Source organism: Notamacropus eugenii, chromosome 1 (genome assembly GCF_028372415.1).
Source record: "Notamacropus eugenii isolate mMacEug1 chromosome 1, mMacEug1.pri_v2, whole genome shotgun sequence".
Lineage (NCBI taxonomy): Eukaryota > Metazoa > Chordata > Mammalia > Diprotodontia > Macropodidae > Notamacropus > Notamacropus eugenii.
In genome coordinates, this window is record NC_092872.1 from 96,445,492 (window position 1) to 96,469,580 (window position 24,089).

Genomic DNA, 24,089 nt, shown 5'->3' on the forward strand with positions numbered 1-24,089 from the left:
CAATATTATAGAAACATTAATGTCTCATGATGGTATAAAAGGTATCCATTTCCTTAACTTCTGTTTTCTGGACCTATAAAAATTTTGCTTTAAAGAAAAAAAGCGCATATGTGTCAGTGTGCATGCTCTATTATGGATTATGAGGAAGCTCAGACAGCTGCTTTTTGGAAACATAAAATTCCACCATATCTTTAAAGATTTTCTCCTTTTCAGTTTTTTATGTACCTTGAATTTTTTTCTCTAACATACAATATTTATTTTAGATTACAGGTAAAAAAATACTAGAAAAAGGTGAACTAAAGCGTCGGCATACCATAATTCCACTCAACAAAATTTCATCCAGGTGTGTTGGAAAGGAAACTCTGAATATAGCTAAAAATCTGGTAAGTCTCTTGTGTATGTTTCATATGCATTTTCTTTTTATAACCCCTTTTTAGAGAAGCAAATGGCATACTGATTAGAGTATGGGACTTAATTTCAGGAAGACTTAATTTCATATTCTGCCTTTTTAAATAGTATTTTTAAAGTATTTTGCAAAACTGGAAGTGCTGTGTAACTGTCAGCTGGTATCATTCTCTTATTTAGAGAATAACTGATTTTATGGATTTGTGCTACTTGGGACTTGAATTATGAAAATACATAAACACAGTCTCTTAAATTAGGACATTTATTTAAGTTTCAAGGAAATTGAGGCATCTAGCTTCTTTTTAATTAACATCTAAAGTTAATAAATAAATTTTTATTATTTACTATGAATGTTTAGCTATATTAAGCTAATATATTAGCTTTACTAAGTATGGCATAAAATGCTGTAAAAAATCTTATTGAGGGTAGGTAGTAAAACTCATTTTCTATTCGATTGTGAGATGTTTGGTTTCATTGTTCAGTTCTCTTCCCATATGTGTTTAAAGATTAATGCATGTTCAGAAACCTTAGATTTATTTTTTAACTTAAAAGTTTTAAAAATTCTTTTTTCAGTTAGCATACATTTATTTTCTTTCCCTACCTCATTTCTCCACTTCCCTCATTCAAATAAAAGCCTTATAAAAAAATAGTTATAGTCAATCAAAACAAATTCATACATTGATCGTGTTCAGAAAAGTATATCTCATTCTGCATCTTGAGTCAATCACCTTTCTGTCAGGAGATGGGTAACCTGCATTATCATTGGTCTGGAGTCATAGCTGGTCATTGCTTTGATCAGAGAAATCTTAGATTTATAAGTTCTTAGAAATTATGAACAAGTTTTCAAAGGAGCTGCTTGTTCTCATGTCCGCACACCAGGTTTACTTAGTGGAATCCCTGCCACCAAATACAGTGTGGATGTCCTGGCTGCTTCAGCTGCTTAGGGTAATTCCTTCTACTTGTAGGTCATGTAGGGTAGTTCAGGGGCCCCAAATTTCAACACAGGAGGCGTGAAGAAGACAAACAGAAAGCTTGGATAGAAGAAATGTTTGACTTATAAGGAAGGAGTAATTAACTAATTCACCCACTTAAGCCGCTTTCTCCTTCCACCCTAGGTTCTAGGAAGCCGGTGAGTGAGTGCTGTGGATTCATTCCTGCTTTTGTTTTCACTCTTTTTATGTTCTGACATAGTCTATTTTGTGTAAAAGTATTTTAACCAAAGATACATTTTATGTATGGGCTTAAAACAAGAGAATGCATTAGTTAAAAAATTGTGAACTATTGATTTTGTTTTTTCAGAAGTTAGGGTTGAAGTAGACTGCTGGTTAATAATAGTTAATGTAATGGCAGTTATTTAGCTAAGAAATTGAACTTGGTGACACAAAAGCAAATTTCAGCTTATTTGTTTGCTATGAACCTTTGGATTTTTTTCTAATTTTTTTAAACATAAAACAAGTTAGTGATTTTGGGAATCTTTTGCCATTTCTAAAATAGAAAAAGCTAACTCATAAGAACAGTTAGCTTAAATGACATAGTTTTGATATGTAGATCAATTGAAACTTCATAAAGATTTATAGCTATAGAATAAAATGCTCTGCTATGGGAAAACTAGCCAAGATATTCATATATGTATGTATGGGTGAGTGTATATGTGTCTTTCTCCTAAATGTTAGTGTCCTCCCTCTGAGATTACCTTTACTCTATCCTGTCTGTAGGATAGAGTTCATTGTTATTTATATGTTGTTTCCCCCATTAGATTATGACTGAGCTGACAAGTCTTACTCACTTGGCAGGTTGGTGCTGATAATGTACATCTGGCCCTTTCCCTGATTGAGTATGAACCTGAGCTTCAGAAAGCAATGGAATTTGTCTTTGGAACAACCTTGGTCTGTGATACCCTAGACAATGCTAAGAAAGTTGCCTTCGATAAAAGAATAATGACTAAAACAGTCACTCTGGATGGCGATGTGTTTGATCCTAGTGGAACTCTGAGTGGTGGTAAGGGCAGCTGCACTGGGTGCTTTTATTTGAACATATGCCCATCTTTTTCTTGGTAATGTAATAACAGATCTTTGTGTTGTAAATTGAGTGCTTTGTTAATATGGCATCTAGGAATATTTGAAATAATATTTGAAAACTTCATAACTTTTCATTGTATAATTTTAATCTTGGTAACAGTTCTGAGGTAGGCAGGATACCTGTTAGTCTCCGTTTTATGTATAAGAAGTTCTGGCACAGAAGGACTAAATGAGCTCTCATTGTTAATGATAGTACTGAAACCTAGGTTTCTTGATACTTAGAACATTATTTATTCCACTAGACCTCACTACTCTGAGAAACTTGGAGGTTGCAAAGATACATCAGTTGTCAAGATCCTCTGATTTCATTAGTGTGGAAATTCCCTTATGGACCATATTTGTCACTTCTCTATAACTTGGTAACAAAGACTTTTGCTTCTAGTTGCACATGAGTTAGTTGATGTCAGGAGATAGAATTTGACCTTCATCTTTCTGTCTCCAGAGCCACAAGGCAAGTCCCATAAGACAAAAGCAGTATTGGCATTTCAGATAGCAGGAAGAGCTCTGAGTACACCATAGCTCCTCAGTATGATATAGCTCCTCAAGGCAGATATGTAATCTAGGCTCACTCTTAAATTTTTATTTTGTATAAGATTGTGAAATCCATAGCCAGGATTTCACTGAAAAAGTAGTAGTGGATCTTTCTAGAAAACTCACTCCAAGAGAATTCTTTATAGATTGCCCCAGTTTGAACTTTGCAGATGCTACACTTTGATATCTTTAGGGTCAGGTAAGATGGAATACTCTAGTACATAATGGAGTTAGAATGTTTGATATTAATTCATTGAAAGGTGTGTTTGTCCTTCATTGCCGAAGAAGACCATGCCATCGGAGAAATGATGACATGACTTGCACTTGACTTTGTTTTGGTGAGGGAGGGCTGTGCAAAGTCACCAGCCTCACTTCTCCAGAGCCATCTGAATCCAGTGACCCAGATATTCATCAGGGTGACTGGAGATGACCCAGAATGAGGCAATTAGGTCACACAGCTAGTGAGTGTCAAGTGTCTGAGGTGAGATTTGAACTCAGGTCCTCCTGGCTCCTGCACTGGTGCTCTGTCTACTACACCACCTAGCTGCCCCTCATTGAAAGGTATTTTATTGTGAAATTGAAGATAATGCCATCTATGAAAAAAATACCAATTTCCAGTTCTCCTTATTGCCTCTGTGTTCTTGATGAATCACTTGACCTCTCTGGTCCTCAATCTCCTTACTTTTAAAATTGGGAGGGCGGGGGGGGGGGGTAACACTATCAGTGATCTCCAAACTTTTTTGATCATTCAGTGCTGTCAGAAGAAGATTTTTGAGCACCTGAATATGTGTATCATTTGTTATATGCATGTCCTTTATACTAATAATTATATGCATTTTGAACTTTAAAAAAATAGAAATTTAAAAAGAATAAGATGGTGGAATATTTCAAAAAAATGGTAGAAAATCTACTTTCAGTAAAATATTACTAATAATGTTATTTTAGTGGGAGCAATGTGATTGAATATGCCTTATTATTTTTGAAAATTTTGGTTTAGCACTTTGTGATATAGCAATTTGAAGGTTTCCTTTTAATTTCAGTCTATTTTGGTACTTGAGGGGCAGCTAGGTGGTGCAGTGGATAGAGCACCAGTGCAGGAGTCAGGAGGACCTGAGTTCAAATCTTACCTCAGACACTTGACACTCACTAGCTGTGTGACCTTGGGCAAGTCACTTAACCCTAATTGCCTCATCCTGGGTCATCTCCAGTCATCCTGATGAATATCTGGTCACTGGATTCAGATGGCTCTGGAGGAGAAGTGAGGCTGGTGACCTGCATAGCCCTCCCTCACTTAAAACAAAGTCAAGTGCAAGTCATGTCATCATATCTCTGATGGCATGATCTTCTTCGGCATCAAAGAATGAACACACACACACATTTTGGTACTTGATTTTCATCGTTTGTCATAGCTGAAAAATTACCAAGATTCCCTAGATTCAAACAGAGCAAGTACAAGCATTTTCCAAATCATGATACTCATTTTTCAATCCATAATACAAAAGTGTTGATTGAAATCAGGCTGTTCTCCCTGATGGAAATTGTCAGTTATTCTTGCAAGTGACTCAGAAGGTTTTATTTTTATATTTTTAACAAATTGATTCAAAACCCACTGAAATACCTTATTTGGCATACTTAAAAATGAGTTAGAAAGTTCTCTTTCCAAGCTTAAGTATGTAGACATAAGAGTTTTTATAGGTGACAACACATTATATTTACCTGGAAAGCAGACTAATTATCCAGGAGGAGAGAGTGGTCCACAATGTCAAGAAGAATAAGGATTGAGAAAAGGCCTTTAGCCTTTTAGCCTGGCAGGTAAGAGATAATTGGTAACTTCAATGAGACCAGTTTCTGTTGAGTGAGTGGTCAATAATAAGGAGGACGTTGAATCCCTAGAAGATTGGAAAGAACAGAAATAGAAAAATTTAGAATAGTGAATTTGCTGGGAAAGATAGTGTAATGAGCTCTATGCAGGTTGTAACTCATCAGTGTTTCCTTAACTTCTGATATTTTGTTTCCTTTAAAATGAACAGGATGAGGTGAGGTTGGTTGCATAAACTTTGGGATTTTCCAAATAGCACCTTCATAACTTCTGTGGATTTGCAGTGATGGGAGTGACCCTGTGTAGTAGAGTTGGAGAGAAACCCCATGCCTGGCTATTGTGGGGAGGCCCCCTGGGGGTTGTGCTGTGGTCTTCCTGGGGTCATGTCATTGGGGTTATGCTGTTGTCATTTAGGAATGTAGCTTCCCATCATGGAAACCACTGGAGTGGGAGGACCAGGAGACTGTCATGGCTCTAAATTTTGATCTGTGCTTTCATACGTGTGTTTATAGGTCCCAGTGCCCAGCTCACCTTTTTTCTCTGTCTGTTAACAGGTGCACGGCCCCAGAATGCATCTGTTTTGATACAGGCTCAAGAACTCAGAACTATTCAAGAGGAACTAAAAGTCAAGGAAAATGAGCTCCAGGCTATAGAAAAGGAATTAGCAGGTCTAAAAAACACTGCTGAAAAGTAAGGCTTCTGTTAATTTAAACAGCATTTTTTTCCCTTCAGAGATTTGAATGGTAGACAAAATAACATTTTTCCCCTCTAAGGACTCAATCAGATGGAAAAATTCAGGTTCTTTTTGATTTTGAATATTGAATAATTATCGAAAGGTATAGCTATTAGAAGAAAGTATGGTCTAGCTCACCAAGAGCTCTTGAGAGGGAGCCCTGTGAAAGAGGGTTGAATTTAGAGTCAGAGCTGAAGTTCCTATCTTGGCTCTCTTGCTTCTGGCCTGGGTAGGCTTACACCTGACCTCCATGAACCTCATTTGGGTCCTTTGGAAAATGAGGTTAGTGGACTAGCTGATGGTAATATCCTTTCCACCTCTAAATATATGATGCTTAGGCTAGTTGTCAAAAGATCATATTAATTATCAGCTATGTGACCAAGTTAACGTTACTGAGCCTCCATTTGACAGATTTGGCAGTTAAGAAATCATTGCTAATTTGAATGAGAGCAGTTTCAATTGAGTGAATCATCAAGGATAAGGAGAAGGTCAAACACCTAGGGGACAGGAAGGATAGTAGTACCCTGGAAAAAAAATAAGAAAGTTCAGAACAAGGATAATTTTGCTGGGAAAGATAATGTAATGAGATCTATGAGGGCTGTAGCCCATCTGCATCTCCTTAACCTGTGATACTTGTTTTGTCTCACTCAGAACGAAAGGGGAGTGGGGTGAGACAGGTTTATCTTTAATGGTCTGTAATGTGGGGTTAACACCTGTCATACTGCCTTTATGGGGCTCTTTTGAGGATTAAATGAAAATATGAGTAGAAAGCACTTTGCAGTCTATAAATGCAAGATGGTAGTGGAAATAATTTATTTGTTCACCATTCTCATGAATGTTTCCTTCCATAAAAACTTGTATTGCTGATTATAACAAAACTGGTGAAAAGCATGTGATGAAAGCACCCAGGATTCTCAAAAATTCTAGATTCTTAATTCTCTGTGTTATCTAGAATCATGAAGTCATTATTAGCTATTCTCAATATATCTCAACACAAGGGTAATGGCTTTCTCTGACCGCTTTCAGCTTTTCCTATGCTGAGTCTGTGACACTTCATGAGACTTTACCAGGAATGTTTTCCTAGATTGCTAGTATGTTACTTGGGAGCCAAAAAGCATTAGAAACTCATACTTTAGGTACTGTCAAACTTGGGTTTTTTACACTTAGAAATTTTTGTCTTTGTTAACGTAGCTATAAAAATCCTTCCCAGGGAGAAGAGTGAGGCAGTATTTTCTGTGCCAGATAGATGTGCCATGACATGTCTGACTTGGTGACACATTTGTATATTTGAATTTGCCTGGAAAATTAATTTTATTCTGGGCATCGTGGTGGCAAATGCTTGTCATCTCTGCTGCTTAGGTGGTTGAGATTGGTGAATCTTTTGAGTTTCAGGAGTTCTGAGGAGTTCAATAAGGCTAAAGCTGATGGAGTACATACACTGTCTTTTTTGTTGGGGCAAAGTTTTGTTTTTGTTTTGTTTTGCTATTTCAAATTAATCCATTTTAAAATTTACATTTTTAGAAAAATGTTTTTTAATCAGGAAATTTCCACCATTTTTCAATAAGTCTAAAAATAATAATAACTAACGTTTCTGTACTATATGCCAGGCACTGTGCTCAGCACTTTGTAATTATTAAATCATTTGATCCTCACAGCAAGCTGGGGAGATAATTGTTATTACTATCTCCATTTTACAGATGAGGAAACTGAGGCAGGCAGAGGCTAAGTGACTTGCACAGGGTTACACAATAAGGATCTGAGATGGTATTGGGACTCAGGTCTTCCTGACTGCGGGCTTGGCTCTTTACTGTGTCATGTTAGGCAGAGTCCTTTTAGATCATGAGCTTCTGTAGAATATGCTGCTACATCAGAATTTGGAATTAATGATGTCTCAGAAATGTACAGACTCATCCCCAGCCAACAGATCGTTGCCCAGACAGTTTAAAGCTCATTTTAGATAAGAGCATTTGATTTGGATGCATTTGTAAAGCCCCCAAATGATTATTGATCACTTGCTACAAATGGAAAACTTTTAAGGTATCGTCAGCTAAAACAGCAATGGGAAATCAAGTCAGAGGAGACAGAGCTGTTGCGCACCAAGCTTCAGCACAGCTCGTATCACAAGCAGCAGGAGGAGCTGGACGGCCTCCGGAGGACGATCGGTAAGTGACGAGAGGACTCTGTTACTTTGTATCTGTTGGCATTGTTTCCCTTTTGTTGTTCAGTCGTTTCAGTCATGTCTGATTCTGTATCACCCCACTTGGGGTTTCCTTGGCAAAAATACTGGAGTGATTTGACAATTTTCTTCTCCAGTTCATTTTGTAGATGAGGAAACTGAGGTCGACAGGGTGAAGTGACTTGCCCAGGGTAACACAGCTAATAAGTGTCTAAGGTCACATTTGAACTCAGGTCTTCCCCTCATACTAGATCAAGTGCTCTATACAGTGTGCCATCTAGCTTTCCCTTGAGGTTATATAAAACAAATGAGGTTTTCTTCAAGATTTCAAAGATGAAATTTTAATCTACAGTGCCAGCAATGTTAATAATAATTTAAATTACTTACTTAGTTAATTTTTGCAACTCAAAATTTGGTTTTATGATTATCTCTCCCTTGTCTGAACAAGCTGGGTTAACTTTTAGATTGAATTTAGGTATACTTTGTAGTGTGTTCATATGTTTAAAATTTTTTTTGAGTGCAAGTACTACACTTAATTGTATAATGTCCTTCCTTCTCTCCTGTTTTAATTTTGAGTTGAGATAGAAATAAATGATGCCAGCAACTAGCTCTCAGGGTTGTATGGACTGCTCAGACCCAGGCCTATTTGAAATTTTTATCCCTCTTTACTTCTATAAGCTCCTTCAGGGCAGGAGCCATTTTCATTTTGTGTTTGTATCTGAAGAGTGTAGCACATTGTCTTGCCCACAGTTGGTGCTTGATGAGTGCTTGTTGAATTGAGTGAACTCACCCAGAGTTGAAGCTGGCACATTGATCTGAGATCAAAGGTCTAAGATTCCAGACCTTTCCTTTGCATGTCGTTTTATCTAGATCATTCTGTCTTTAGTGAATAAACAATGTGGATCCTTGTTTTAAAACTAGGGGAAGAAAATCTGCTGTTCTCTGTCTTAGTTGTTTTAAAAGACACATCTTCAGCCTCTCTGGTGATGGTTAGAGGAAGACAAGCATATCTAGGGGAGAGCATTTTTTTTTTTTTTTACCACCTTCACTTTGTCCCCTCTACAAAGTTCTACTCTTCATCGTGGGCTATGGAGCTGACCCCTGGTGCCCGAAGCCTCTGTCAGTGTAGCACAAGTTTGATAGGCCTGACTAAGCTAAAAAAGCTTCTCGTCCAATATAGGGTTAGGGACCGCTCCTGTCTGAGGATGAGCTTTGTGAAATTCAGAGCTGCTTTCTACCTCCCATGGTTGTGGAGGGACTGGAATCTACATTGGTATAGGGAGTTGTCACACTGATAAAATCTCTGGTCATTCAAGGTGGAAATGAAGGGAAATCCATTAATGTTAATGAGTCAATAAGCATTTCTTTAGCACCTCTTTGATGTCAGACACTATATTAAGTCATGAGAGTGCAAAGAAAGGCAAAAACATGGTTCCTGCTCTCAGTGAGCTCATGTGCTCACATGTAAGGGAAGGCACTAGCAATGAGAGAGACTGAGAAATGCCTGCGGGTGGTGGGATTTGACCTGAGTCTGGAAGGAAGCCAGAAAAATCAGGAGGTGGAGGCAGGTGAAAAGGCTGGAGAGGGCTGCTTTCAAGGATCAGCAAATATGCCAGGATAGCTGGATCATAGAGTATGCAGAGTGGAGGAAAGAAGTGCAAAGAGACTGGGAAGGTAAGAAGGGGCTAGGATTTGAAGGGCTTCTCTCATTTGATCCCTGCTACAACCATGGGAGGTAGGTGTTATTATTATCCTCATTTTACAGATGAGGAAACTGAGGCCGACTGTGGTTAAGTGACTTGCTTAGGGTCAACAACTAGTAAGTATCTGATGTGGGATTTGGACTTAAGTCTTCCTGATTCCTGGTCCAACATTCTTACCTACTACTCCAACTAACAGTCAAATGGAACATTTTATGTTTGATCCTGGAGGTAACTGGAAGCCACTGGAGTTATAGGGGTGACTTGTTCAGACCTACATTTTAGGAAAATCATTGGCAGTTGATTGCAGGATTTGTTGGATTGTGTGTGTGGGGGTGGGTGGGGGTGGTGGTGGGGGTGACTTGAGGTAGGCAGATGATTTAGAAGACTGTTGCAGAATTATATTCTAGGGACTTGGAGTAATTCAGAGCCTTGGGGTGTGTTGGGGAGGAGGAAGTGCAATATTTTTATTGGGTAAAATTATATTTTCCAATAGATTTCTTGAGACTTTTACTCTGAGTAGAATGCAGTTTCTAAAGTTTCTTATGCAAGAGGTAACCCGATGAGACAAATGAACCAAATGATGTCTTTTGCCACTTGAAGTATTTACTGAGCAATCTTCTCAGAGAGAGCTGTCTTCTTCCCAGTTTAAAGTAAAAGATGCTCAGTTGTAGAGCTTGTTTTGACTGGGCAAGAAAATGTTTGAGCTTCCCTCCTTAATTGTGTTTTCTGAATCCTTTCCATCTTGTAGAATTCTAAGGCTTGGTGGCATTTTCTAGGTCTGACCCTAATGAATTTTGTTTGACTTTAGAGGCTTGAGGCATGAGAAGAATCTCCCTACTTTTCATTTCATTCTCTCTGGCACATACACCCTACACTCTGCATTTAATAATAATTTATATTAAAAATAAGGAGGTCTTATCTCTTTTCAGTCCCTTGTTGCCTAAACACAGAAAGAGACAAAGTATTTGAAACATTTGTTTATAGATAATTTGAAATAATAGTTTTACTAACCTTCATATATATTTCATGTCTACATTTTTTATGTTGACATTCTTAACCAGGTAGGAAAGACCAGTGTATTGGCCTGGAAAAAATAATACCAGTTTCCCAATATTGAGGCTCGATATTTGAACTTTTCCTGTTTCCATCTTGAATATTGAAAATTATTATGAGCTAATGTATTAAGTGATTGTCCTTGGAATTGTTAGTCACTGTTTTCTACTTTTGATTTAGAGGAAAGTGAGGAAATCCTAAAAAATACAAAGGATACACAAAAAAAGGCTGAAGAAAAATACGCGGTATTAGAGAATAAAATGAAAAATGCAGAAGCTGAGCGAGAGAGAGAACTGAAAGATGCCCAGAAGAAACTTGATTGTGCTAAAAAAAAGGCAGATGCTTCTAGCAGGAAGATGAAAGAAAAGCAGCAGGTAATGAAAGTTTGATTTTTGATAGCCATTATTGAAAAGGAAACACATTTATTGAAAGTATGTGATGGATTAGAAAGTAGACAGTGGATAGATTTATTTCTTTCAATTTTGAGGGTTTTTTATTCTTTAGTTTCCATTGACATGTTAAATCTAAAAGTAGATGTCTTCAAAGGTAAGCATCATGTCAATCCATAGAAATGTCCTATTTTCTACAAGTTACAATAGTGCAGGCTATATAATTACACATAAAGCTTCCATTCTGAAAGTGTGTTGCAAGTCTTAGAAGAAACATACTGCCCTTCTTAACATCTTGTTCAGGAACAGGCTAAGGTTTAGATGATGGAGTGAGAACTCACTTGTTTGTGCTAGAGAGTGAAGCAATAAATTATATTTGTGGAACACATGTATGTTCAAGGTAATGTGCTAGATGATATGAGAGTTAGGGAAGATATAGATGCCATAGAAGCTGCCTTCTGGAGCTTACCTTCTGATCAGAAAAGATACAACATTGCCATTTAAGAGTAAGGTGATAAGCTAACAGTCTTGATGCCACATGGCAGAATATAATTAAGTTACAAAGTGATGTGCTCGGTAAATGTTATGAACGTTGAGGAAGGCTCATTTTAGCCTTGTTTGGCATGCTTTTGTGGTGGCGATGTTTGATGACTTGGGCTCCAAAGATATAATAATGATAATGGGGAGATAAGGAAATTTAAAAAAACTTTTTTTTATTAATTTAATTATTTTTAATTTTCAACATTCACTTCCATAAGTTTTAAATTTTTTTCCCTTCCCTCTCCCCTCCCTCCTCAAGTCAGCATGCCATCTGATAGGCTCTACACATACATTTCTATTAAACACATTTTCACATTAGTCACATTGCATAGAAGAATTATAACGAATGGGAGAAACCATGAGGAAGAAAACAAAACAAAACAAAAAAAGAAAATAGTCTTCGTTTCTCTGCATCCCGACTCCAGTTCTTTCTCTGGATGTGGATGGCATCTTCCATCATGAGTTCTTGAGACAAGAATATCTTAAAGATGGAGGTGATTAAGGAGGGGAAAACGTATGTTGAGATATAAGGAGCAGATATTACTTACGAGTATATGTACCTTGGGGCTATTTGAGAAGTATCTTGTGCGTTGGGTCCCTAATCTCATTAGTGTGGGTGTTCCTTCAAACTGAGAAGATCACAACTCCACCACCCATACAATTTTTGCTCATGGCTTTGTTGAACACAATTCATGATTCGTCTAATTGGTCTAGGGGCCTTTTGGTTCTTTTAATATTTAGAGGTTGCTAGTGTATATGCTATAACATGTTTATACTCATCTTTCCATTATGCTTGGGATTATAATGCAATTTTAATTGTGAATGTGATTTTTTTTCATCATTCATAGTCATATAGTATCACTGGAAAATATTAGTGAAGATTTTTTTTTTATGCATGAAAAACCTTCATGTTTTTGAAAGCACTGTGTGGTTTCCCAAATTTGGGCCAGCCTCGTCTCCAATTCTAGATTGAGCTCGTTATTAGTTGTTACTGCCTCCAAAATTAACTCAGTTCATCTAACTTAATGTTGTAATTTGGACAAGTTGAGTTTTTCATCTGCTTTTTTTATTTTTGGAAACAGTATGAATGATAAATAGGTCGATTTCCCTGGAAAGATTTGGGATTTATTGGAAGAGTACCTGTTGTGTTTCAGAGCTTGATGTATTTGAGAACACTTCGAGAACCTTGCCAATGATAGAGAATCCTGGTTGTATTCTTAATAGTTGCAGTGATCCACAATGTTTTAGTTGTGGACCTCATTTTAATGTAAAAAACAGTTTGAAGACCACATGAGAATTTATTTTATTATTTTTTTGTTATTAATTTATTTTTAGTTTTTAACATTCATTTCCACAAGATTTTGAGTTTCATATTTTCTCCCCATCTCTGCCTTCCCCCAACCCAAGATAGCATGCATTCTGATTACCCCTTTTCTAGTTTGCCTTCCCTTATATTCTGCCCCCCCATTCCCTTCCCCCTTATTTTCTTGTAGGACAAGATAGATTTCTATACCCCATTGCCTGTATATCTTATCTTCCAGTTGTATGCAAAAACACATTTTTAGCATTTGTTTTTAAAACTTTGAGTTCCAAATTGTCTCTCTTTTTCCCTTCCCACCCACCCTCATTGAGAAGGCGAGCAATACAACATAGGTTATACATGTGTAGTTATGCAAAGCACTTCCATGGTAGTTATGTAATGAAAGACTAACTTTATTTCCCTCCATCCTATCCCACACCACGTTTATTCTATTTTCTCCTTTGCCCCTGTCTCTTTTCAAAATTATTTGTTTCTGAATATGCCCTCCCCAATCTACCCTCCCTTCTGTCATCCCCTCCCTTATCTTCTTCGCCTCTTACTTTCGTATAGGGTAAAATACTCAATTGAGTGTGTATGTTATTCCCTCTTTAAGCCAAATCTGATGACAATAAGGTCCGCTCATTCCCTCTCACTTCCCCCCTTTTCCCCTCCATTGTGAAACCTTTTTCTTTCCTCTTTTATGTGAGGTAATTTTCCCCATTCTATCTCTCCCTTTCTCTTCCCGATATATCTCTTTTTCACCCCTTAATTTTATTCTTTAGATATCATTCTTTCATATTCAACTCACCCTGTGCCATCTCTCTCTCTCTCTATCTCCTCTAACTACATTAACCCCGAGAAAGGTCTCATGAGTTACAAATATCCTCTTTCCATGTAGGAATGTAAACAGTTCAACTTTAATAAGTCCTTTATGATTCTCTTTCTTGTTTACCTTTTCATGTTTCACTTGATTCTGGTATCTGAAAGTCAGATTTTCTACTCAGCTCTGGTCTTTTCATCAAGAGTGCTTGAAAGTCCTCTATTTTATTGAATGTTTATTTTTTTCCCTGAAGTATTATACTCAGTTTTGCTGGGTAGGTGATTCTTTGTTTTAATCTGCTCCTTTGACTTCTGATATGTCATATTCCAAGCCCTTTGATCCCTTAACCTGGAAACTGCAAGATCTCGTGTTATCCTGATTGTATTTCCACAATACTCAAATTGTTTCTTTCTGGCTGCTTGGAATATTTCTTAACCTGGGAGTTCTGGAATTTGGCTACAATATTCCTTTTGGGATCTCTTTCAGGAGGCAATTGGTGGATTTTTTCACTTTCTATTTTTCCATTTAGTTCTAGAATACAGTAGTTATCAATAGCTTGATAATTTCTTGAAAGGTGATGTCTAGGCTCTTTTTTGATCATGGCTTTCAGGTAGTCCAATAATTTTTCTGTTATCTCTCCTGGATCTGTTTTCCAGGTCAGTGATTTTTCCAGTGAGATATTTCACATTGTCTTCTATTTTTTCATTCTTTTGGTTCTGTTTTATAATTTCTTGATTTCGCACAAAGTCATTAGCTTCCATTTACTCCTTTTTGAAGGAATTATTTTCTTCAGTGAGCTTTCTGCTTTTTAAGGCATTCTTCTCATTGACTTTTTGAACCTCTTTTGCCATTTGGGTTAGTCTACTTTTTAAGGTATTAATTTTCTTCAATATTTTTTTGGGTCTCCTTTAGCAAACTGTTGACTTGTTTTTCATCATTTTCTTGCATTGCTCTCATTTCTCTTCCCAATTATTTCTCTACTTCTCTTACTTGATTTTCAAAACCTTTTTTGAGCCCCTCCATATTTTCCTTGGAGGCTTTTGATGTGGAAACTCAGACTGTGTTATCTTCTGTTTGATCTTCTTTGTCACTAAAGTAAGATTCTGTAGTCTGAGTTTTTATTATGCTGTCTGCCCATCTTCCCAGCCAAATACTTGACTTTTTAACTGTTTTTAAAAATAAGTCTCTGCATCCAGTGGGGGTGGGGGTGGGGGTGGGTGTACTGTCCCAGGCTTCAGGGGTTTTGTATCAGCTGCGCAATCCCCTACTATCTGTGGGCCTAGAGCTCCAGTAGCTGCCACCTCCCGTGCCCTGGGGCTAGGACTGGACCCCTGCCTGACTGCACCACTCCCTCACCTACGTTCCACAGAGTTTTCCCATTGACCTTCCATGCTGTCTCTCTCATTTGTGGGTTCAGAAGTCTGGAAACTGCCCCAGTTGCCAGCGAGTCAGTCCCCTGAGGCCTGCTCCAGCCTGTCTGTTCCTGTGCAGCCCATGCTGAACTGCGCTCTGCTCTCAGCCCAGGGTGATATACCCTTTCTGTCAATTTTGTAGATTATCTTGGGCTGGAAATTTGTTTTACTCTATCATTTTGTGGGTTCTGTAGCTCTAGAATTTGTTTAGAATCATTTTTTACAGGTATTGGAGGGGTTGGTGGGGAGAGTTTATGCATGTCCCTGCTTCTACTCCGCCATCTTGGCTCCACCCCCCATGTGATAATTTTAGAAAATTTTCTGTGAAAGTCTGCTTATTCCTTTTTTATGTTTTTTATAAAGGAGGATATCATTGTATACATAAAAGATTGTCAGTTTCATGATGATAAGGCAGGAATCACATGAGTTTATAGTGAATGTCTTTTCAGTTGCCTTTTTTTGGGTAAAATTTGCTGTGTTCTTCTCCAATCCAGGTAGCTCTCCCTCAGGGCTTCTGGGAGTTCCAAAATTGAGTGGATTAACTCTCCTAGGAACTGGGAACATGCTTTCTGGAGGTCTGTTCTAGAGGGTGCTGTTCCAGGTGGGGATCATTGGGACTTTGTCAGGAAAGTTGGCCAAATGGCTGATGGGATGTGAATGGGTTGTGAAATAAGGAACTTGGAAGAAGAACTGTGCTGAAGGATATTATCACTGAAAGGTAGGATCAGAAAAGCAGATGGTTGGTCATATTGTCAGAGAAAGGGATAGTTGCTGGATTGCCTAGCAGTTTGTTTCTTTCTTTTTTCCTTCTTTCCTTTCTTTTGTAAATAAAGAGTCAGGCAAAACATATTTCCATAATAATCATGTTGTGAAAAAAACACAGACCAAAAAAGATCAAGAAAGGAAAGTTCTAAAAACAAAGTATGCTTTGATCTGCATTCAGACGCCACCAGTTCTTTCTCTGGAGGCAGATAATATTTTTCATTAGAAGTCCTTTAGACTTGTCTTGGATCTCGTTGTACTTCTGAGAATAACTAAGTCATTCACAGCTGATCATTGGACAGTACTGCTGTTACTGAGTACAGTGTTCTCCTGGTTCACTTTGCATCATTTCATTGTTTTTCTGAAAGCATCCTTCTTGTCCTTTTTCATAGCACACTGGCATTCCATCGCAATCGTACGCTGCATTTATTCATCCATTCCCCGACTGATTGCTCAGCAGTGTCAGTGACACTTTTGTTATGTCTAGGGAAATCATGGAAGGCCACCTGCACCTGTGTGTCTCCTTGTGGCATATGTAGGGGAGGCTCAGACCAGAGGTGTAGATGTGGGTCTGTGTAGTTGGAGAGTGCGCCCACGCAATGACGCTTCCGGGTCCCTTGAGGGTTGGAGTAGTTTTTAAACAAATGGTTTGTGATGCTTTTTTCTTCCTTCTGCCATTACTTCTGAGGTAAGTACCTATTCCCTCATAGATCCCTCCCTGGTAATAAGAAAAGTGGCTAAGCAAAACACACACATCGTTGGGGTGTGTGTGACAGACAGGTCACAGCGACAGTTTCCATTGTCTCTGAACTGAGCTTAGGACTGTGTCCTTCCCTTTCTGTCGTCTGAAGGGGAGATGATGGCAGTGCAGATTTTTCAGTCTGGTTTTCTTACCTTCTGCCATTGTTTGGATTCTTTTCCTCTTCAGGTTTATTTTTCCATTCCCTTTCTCTTCTTTGTGTGGGGAGCTGCCTTGAGATCTTTCACCATTCCCTTTGGTGCTGTTTTGGAAATGAGTGTGTGCTTCACTCTGGTGATACTCTTAGGTGGCCAAGGGATCTAGTTTTGCTAGTGGAGGTAGTTTGGCGATTCTTTGGACCATTCTCTAAAAAATTGTTGAAAGATTATAGATGTAAACCTGAAAGGGACATTAGAAACATCTAGTCTAATCATATTTTATGGATGTGGAAATAGCCCAGAGAGGTTAAGGGACTAGCTTGAGGTCAAACAGGTAATAATTAGCATTTCCCATTTTGAAATTCAGTTTCTTTGACCCTAAATCTAGTGCTTTTTTTCTATCCAGCATACTGCCTTTGTAGTCACTGTCTTTACTTTTTTTCCTTCTGCATAAATGATAATACAGTATATTTGTGTTACTTCCTTGTTCATACTGTTTCATCCTGATACAACCTGAGTTTTAGAAGATTTGCCAACAATTTAACTTAATATTTCTTTTCCTGCCTGTATAACTGATATTCTGAATAAATTTTTACATAGCTTATGTGCATTAAACTGAAGCACAGGTATTATCTACTGAAACACAGTTGGTTCTTGAAAAAGAAAAAACATCTTAAGTACTGACTTTTCTTGAAGATTGGTCGAGAATTTAGCTCCATTGTATACATCTTAGTTTATATGTAAAGTAGAAAGATAGAATATTTTTCCTTTCTACAAGAAATGTTGAAAGAATAAAGGAAATCATTTTAAAAAATATGTGTACCTAATTTTTTTCTGTCCTGCCCTATCCTTCCAAAGAAGCATTCACTTTAGCAGATAACACAGTATTATGCTGTGAATTACTAACTAGCTTGAATTGTAGGTACAGAAAGGTCATACTGATTTTTATGTTGTACTTAAAGTACCACTCAATACCTCTGTAAATCCACATATAATCTGTTTTTTTTTAAATAGGAAGTTGAAGCTATCAGTCTAGAGCTAGAAGAACTCAAGAGAGAGCAAGGTACCTACAAACAACAATTTGAGGCTGTCAATGAAGCCATCAAATCATATGAAGAACAAATTGGTGTCATGCAGGCTGAGGTGGCCAAGAATAAGGTATGTTTGACTCATTCAGCAAACAGCAAGCTCTTGCTCTGCAGCATATTTGGCCAGGTGTGAGGAGAGATAAAACAATGGATAAGGGAAGGGACCTCCCCTTAAGAAGTTTATAATCTAGGAGGTAGGAACGATAAAATATGCATACAGATAAGTGTAGCATTGGAGAAGCACAAATGCTCAGAGTTCAGGTGAGTGTGATCGATCACTTCTGTCCTAAAGGTTCAGAGGTAGCTTTAGAGGAGTAGCATTTGACGTGGGCCTTGAAGGAAGGGTAAGATTTCGTCATGTAGAAATGGGAGTGGGGAAAGTACCCGATACGTAGGGATTGGTGTTAGCAAAGACTCCAGCGTGTGGGAGGTCTGAACAAGTTTGAGAATGGGGATTAGTCTGGAATGACTGGAGAGCATAAAGTATGTTAATGGTTAAATTGGACAGATCATAAAGGCTAACAATGAGGTAGCAGTTGTTTGTGAAGTGGCATGAAAATGGCTAAAATTAGCTTAGATGTGATTATCAATTGCTTTCTTATTACTAATTTCAATTTCTTCCTTGTCCCCTAGTCTTTGATGAGAATTTTAGGGAAATTATAGGTTAATGATCAGGAAAGATTTTTAATATATTGGCCCTAAATGCTAAACTATTGTTTCTTAGCTAACTTTACTAGACAAATAAATAAATCCAGGTAAATGGTGAAGGAATGAGTTTTTGTTCTTAAAAGTTAAATAAGTTTAACTATCTGTACCATTTGCTTAATATTCTCCACCATCCACACATAATTTTAAAAAAGAACATTTTTTTTTTAGTATTTGAGACAGTCCATATGTCACCCTAAAAAAATTTAAGACCTACTTGGGAGAATTGTTCTATGCAGATGAAAAAGAAACGCCTTTAAAGATGTTTAGTCAGTGAGCTGATATCAAAGATGAAAGTTGGTATATCAGTTTGGCCTCATTATCATTTGCTTTGTGGAGGTTTATTTCACTGTTTAAAATATGAACAAATGAAAAGTGTCTGGATTTAAAAAATAAATTTCTTCTTGATAAAGTCTGAGTAGGAGTTTAATTGTGTAAAAAAATACAGCAAGATGCAGAAATGTATGTTTACTTCTGGAATTGTTGCGGTGGTGGTTGTGCTTCCTGCACGTGTGCGTGTGTGTGTGCTTTCTGAAGCTGGGTTCAAACAGTCCACAGTTTGTTTCAGTAGGTGTTGTCTAATAGGAATCAGCGAAGAAAGCCCAGGAGGAGCTGACCAAGCAGAAAGAAGTGATTGCAACCCAAGATAACGTAATTAAAGCTAAGTATGCAGAAGTGGCAAAACACAAGGAGCAAAATAATAATTCCCAGCTTAAAATGAAAGAGCTGGATCACAACATCAGCAAACACAAGCAGGAGGCTGAGGAAGCTGCCTCAAAGGTACGTTTATGTTCCCGTTTACTTTTTGATAGTCACAAGTTTACTCTGCTTCAGGCTCTTCTCCTTAGTCTGCATTTGAAGTTGAGTTCAGTTTCACATTTCACTCAGGGTAATTTGGTTAGCTGAGCTATAAGTCTTTCCTCAACTGCTTGACTAACTTAAAATATATTGTTAAACATTAAAAAAATTTTTTTCCAATTAAGGTGCTGACAAACATGTTTTTATTATAAGAAGTATAACCGATTGGTTTAACATTGATATTTTAATTTTTAAGTTAATAGAAAACACTTAATTGGAAAATATTGGTCAGTAGCCTTAGCCTTGTGCTGATCAACAGTACTTACAATGAATATCATATAGCTTGTACATATTAAGTATTTAAATATTTTTTGATTTTGTTAAAGATTTGTGTGTAACCACATACACCTACATAAGAAGATAATTAGATTCAGGAATCAGTTTAGTGTAGGAGATAGAGAACTGGCCTTGGATCCAGTAAGACCTGAATTCAAGTGTCACCTCTGACACATCCTCTTTGTGTGATCCAGGGCAGTTCACTTAACCTCTTAGTGTCCTAGGCAACTCACGAAGACTTTTAAGTAACAGAAGGTGTCTCCTTGCCTTGATAGAGGAAGTTTTATCATTTTGGGAGTTCCCTATATCAGTGAAAGTGCAGGTTCAATCCTCATCTCTAAGTATGTGGCACAGGTCCACATACGTCTGTCTTCTCTTCCTGGATCTGTTCCTTTGGTATACATTCAACCTGAAAAGAGACCTTAGACATTTTTCGAAGTACTTTTTAAAAAAAAAAACAGATGAAGAAATGGAAATATAGAGCATTTGTGTGACTTGCCAAAGGTAAACAGTAGTTTTCTGAAACTTTTTTCAGGTCATTTTCTTTTCATCTCCTGTCATTTTGTCTACCCCACCAAGGAAAATCATAGTTGAGATACTTTAATTATGCTGTGGTTGATATTTTTAAAAAATAAATAATTGTGTGGCATTTCCATAGGTCTGACTTATTCCAGAAAGCAATCTGCAGGGACTCTTACCAGTCTTCCAAGGGCTTAACTTGCTGTGATATGTGAAATTGCTTTTCAGAATAAATCTAGATCACCATCATCCTCCAAATCTTGTTTACTAGATAAATTTATATTTTAAAATATACTTTTTTGATATCTTTAGTTTTTGAAATTATCTACATTTGTTGGTTTGCTCCTCTCCTAACAGCCATCCCTTATAACAACAAAAAAAAAATAGCAAAACCAGTTCAGCAAAACTAACCAATATATGAAAAAAAGTTTGGCATGTGTAGTGTTTGACACTTATTGTTCCCCACTTCTGCCAAGAAGGGAGGAGGTGCCATTTCATCATCTGTTTGGGGGCCAGGTTTGGATGTTATCATTCCATTTGGTTGTTGTCCTTTCCATTTACTTTGATATAATCATTGTATATATTCTTTTCCTAGTTCTGCTTACTTCACTTTGCCTTAATTTATATGTCTTTCCATACTCCATTAATCATATTTATTGTTTCTTATGGCATTAATATTCCATGATCTTCATGCATCATTATTTGTTTAGCCATTCCCCAATCAATGGACATCTACTTCCCCCCTCTCTCCCAATTCTTTGTGATAACAAAAAAGTCTTGATGCAATACTTTTTTCTACATGGGGTAGAATCTCTGGTTCAAAGGGCATAGCAATTTCATTTGCTTAAATTTCTCTATAATAAAGGTTCTCTGAATATCTAAGATATCAGTTGTTATTTATAGATCCTTTTATAGTAATTCTTTGCTTCTTGGAAATCTCCAGGTATCCAAAATGATGAAAAATTATGAATGGATAAATTCGGAGAAACACCTCTTTGGACAACCTGATACTGCTTATGATTTTAAAACTAATAATCCAAAGGAAGCAGGTCAGAGGCTACAAAAATTAGAAGAGAAGAAGGAGAAACTGGGAAGAAATGTCAACATGAGAGCTATGAACATGCTGACGGAGGCTGAAGAGCGGGTAAATATGTTTGAGGTTAACAGTCACTGAACGAGGAGAGCTCCCTGTGACCTGGGGAGTGTCATGTGGCCCTCGAATGGGTTGCCACTTGTATCTCATTCTTTTTTTCTCTTTTTTTTTCTTCCATGTTTTCTTTTTATTTTACTCTGCCATTTTCTGAATGTTTTCCTCTTCTCTCCAATTTACATTTTAGGCCTGCATGTTTCTTGTATGTATCCCTGTTTAATCTACATGATGGCACTTGATTATGCAGGCTACTGATTTTTGCCCTGGGATAAATAACTTCTCCTGTTTGTGCTATGCTTATATTTGTGCTTACCTTTGTTTCACTTAACGTAAAAGAAATTTGTGGACAGTCAAATTATAGCAACTCATGTACTTTTCATCTTTTCCTAGGGAAATAAGATTAACATAATAGATATTTCATCTTATTTTTTGTTTTAGATTTGTTTTTAGATTTTATCCTCCCAAATTCCATGAGTTTGAAACATGCCTAGCAATTTTTCAGAACCCACGGCTATACCAACTATGGGAAGTATAGCTAATGAAGTGAACATGAAATTTTTAAAATAAGATAGGTATCACTGGTGATAGAATACTCATACAGTTATAGAGGGAATGTTATTCAGAAGAGAAAGCCAGAAAAGAAGCAGAGGAAAAATACCATGGTACAAAAAAGAATATCCGAATCTGAGGGTAGAAGCAGGGGAGAAAACATTTAAATTAGACTAAAAGGGAAAACAAAGCACTTATGTGTGTGTATAGAAAGGAAACAAAACGCGTGTGTGTGTGTGTGTGTGTGTGTGTGTGTGTGTTTGTATGTGTAGAGAGAATGCATTTGCACAGATGTCCTGTTGTCTAACATGAATGATGCTTTTTCATGGTGTTATAAAGTTGGCCTCAGCCATCTTGAAAAATCTTCTAAGAGTCTTACAAAGTTTGACAATTACCTTTCTGGCCTTAGTCTTTTATCTCTCAGAAGACAGGAAGTTACAGGAGGTACTGTTATTCCATATCTGAGTCTTATCAGCGAGGAAGAACTTGATGCTACCATGGGAGCGATCATGTCCTTGCTATTGCAGGGAATAGGAGCACAGGGATGTGTAAGTTAGACTTTAGGGAAGTAGACCTCCGTTAAATTCAGAGGAAGGCTAGGTATTTTAAGAAGGGAAATAAGTTTTGGGGATGAGAGAGTCTAAAACACTGAAACTGCTATAATTTAAAATCCCTTGAACACTTCCATATTTCTGTGTTATATGACTATCAAATAATACAGATGACATTGTCTTTCCTTGATAGGCGGTCATATTTCATTGCTCATTTTATTTTGATTTTTTTGCAATAAGACTTTGGGAAGGATAGCATGTTTGGGAATGAAAATAGCTTCTAGTAAATCATTAAAACTTCAAGCACATGCTGGAAAGTGAGGGGAAGCCTTAACGATTTTTTGATGCATGTGTAAATATGGTAAGATGCCAGTATATCACAGTACAACCAAAACATCCTTTGCCAATTCTTTTTTCTCTATTAGTATAATGACTTGATGAAGAAGAAAAGAATTGTAGAAAATGACAAATCCAAAATTCTTGCAACCATTGAAGACCTTGACCAGAAGAAAAACCAGGCCCTAAAAATTGCTTGGCAAAAGGTATTTTGATTCTGCTTGTCATATAGATGTGAAAAGGATGTAGAATATTCTCATGTGCCCATGCTAATAGGATGCTAAAAGGGATCAGGGACAGGAATAATTTGAGATTATCTGATGACAGCCTCAGATATTCCCATACATGTCTGTCTCTTTGGATCTAGACAGGTGGTAATAGGTCCCTCTACTGTTGTCTCCTATAGTCTGTTCTCTAATTCTAATCAGATTATGCTGTTTCCCCACTTTGGATTGACTAGCTCTCTCTTTAACTATTTCTTACTTACTACCTTAGCCTTCTTTTTTAATGTGTGTAAATCAAATGAACAGAATTCTGTGACTATGTGGAAGGCAAGGGATTCTGAGGAGGGAAGGGGCAAATTTGGAGATAGAGGAAAGCTTCATAGAGATCTGCTGTGATTTCAGACAGTGACCCAGAACAGCTGAATGAGAAAATAGGGTTGTTTGGTAAGTCAGATGGTACTAGAGAAAGAATATTGACCTAGGAATAAGAAGGTCCAGCTAGTAAATGGCAGCATGGTTGTAGGAAAACCATTTTACTTCCCATGGCCCTCATTTTATCACTGTTAAATGAAGAGTTTAAACCAGATGTTTTTAAAGATCCCTTGACTTTTTAAATCCTGTTATCCACTTGAGAGCCATTGTGGCATAGTGGATAAAAAACTGTTTTTAGAGTCAGGAAGTCTTGGGTTCAAGTAACTTCTTGGGCAGGTACTAGCTTTGTGATGCTGGGTAAAACTTTTAACCTCTGAGTACCCCAGAGAACTCTCTAAGGCTGTAAGTGACAGAAGAACCAAGGGGTTAAGAGTTTCAATAAAAGAAGGTAGTATGGAGTAACCTTAAGGTTGAGATCAGTGTAGAGAAAAGTGAATTCAGATGAGAAGTAATGACTTGAGAGAGCGCTGAAGGGTAGGTAGGTTAGGAGCAGTAAGAGAGAGGTGAAATGAAAAGCTATTTTACACTGAAGGATGTCAGACATTTTGACCATGGAATGGAAAGGTACACAAAAGGTTGAGGTTCAGAGTGTGACCATCCCTGTGTTTGACTGAGCTGGAGTGGAGGAATAGTTTAAAGGTTTTAAGGAAGTCAGGAAAACTAAGAAATTGAGGTTATGTCATTTGAAAGAGTATCAGCATGAACACTGAAGTCCTCTAGTCTAAGGACAGATTTTGGAGAGGAGGGAAAGACAATGAACCAGGTACTAAACTTGAGAAAGGA

At 37.4% G+C, this 24,089-nt stretch overlaps 1 protein-coding gene across 3 annotated transcripts in view; it reads left to right on the forward strand.

Moving 5' to 3' along the window:
- Positions 1-24,089, forward strand: part of SMC2 (structural maintenance of chromosomes 2) — a 49,964-nt gene that overhangs the window by 21,787 nt on the left and 4,088 nt on the right. For all 3 annotated transcript variants that reach the window (XM_072610467.1, XM_072610482.1, XM_072610475.1), the window contains exons 14-22: positions 264-383; positions 2,199-2,403; positions 5,388-5,523; positions 7,604-7,728; positions 10,679-10,872; positions 17,633-17,776; positions 18,997-19,191; positions 21,008-21,208; positions 22,740-22,856. In XM_072610467.1, the coding sequence (XP_072466568.1) occupies positions 264-383; positions 2,199-2,403; positions 5,388-5,523; positions 7,604-7,728; positions 10,679-10,872; positions 17,633-17,776; positions 18,997-19,191; positions 21,008-21,208; positions 22,740-22,856 (1,437 nt within the window). The remainder of the gene's footprint in view (positions 1-263; positions 384-2,198; positions 2,404-5,387; positions 5,524-7,603; positions 7,729-10,678; positions 10,873-17,632; positions 17,777-18,996; positions 19,192-21,007; positions 21,209-22,739; positions 22,857-24,089) is intronic.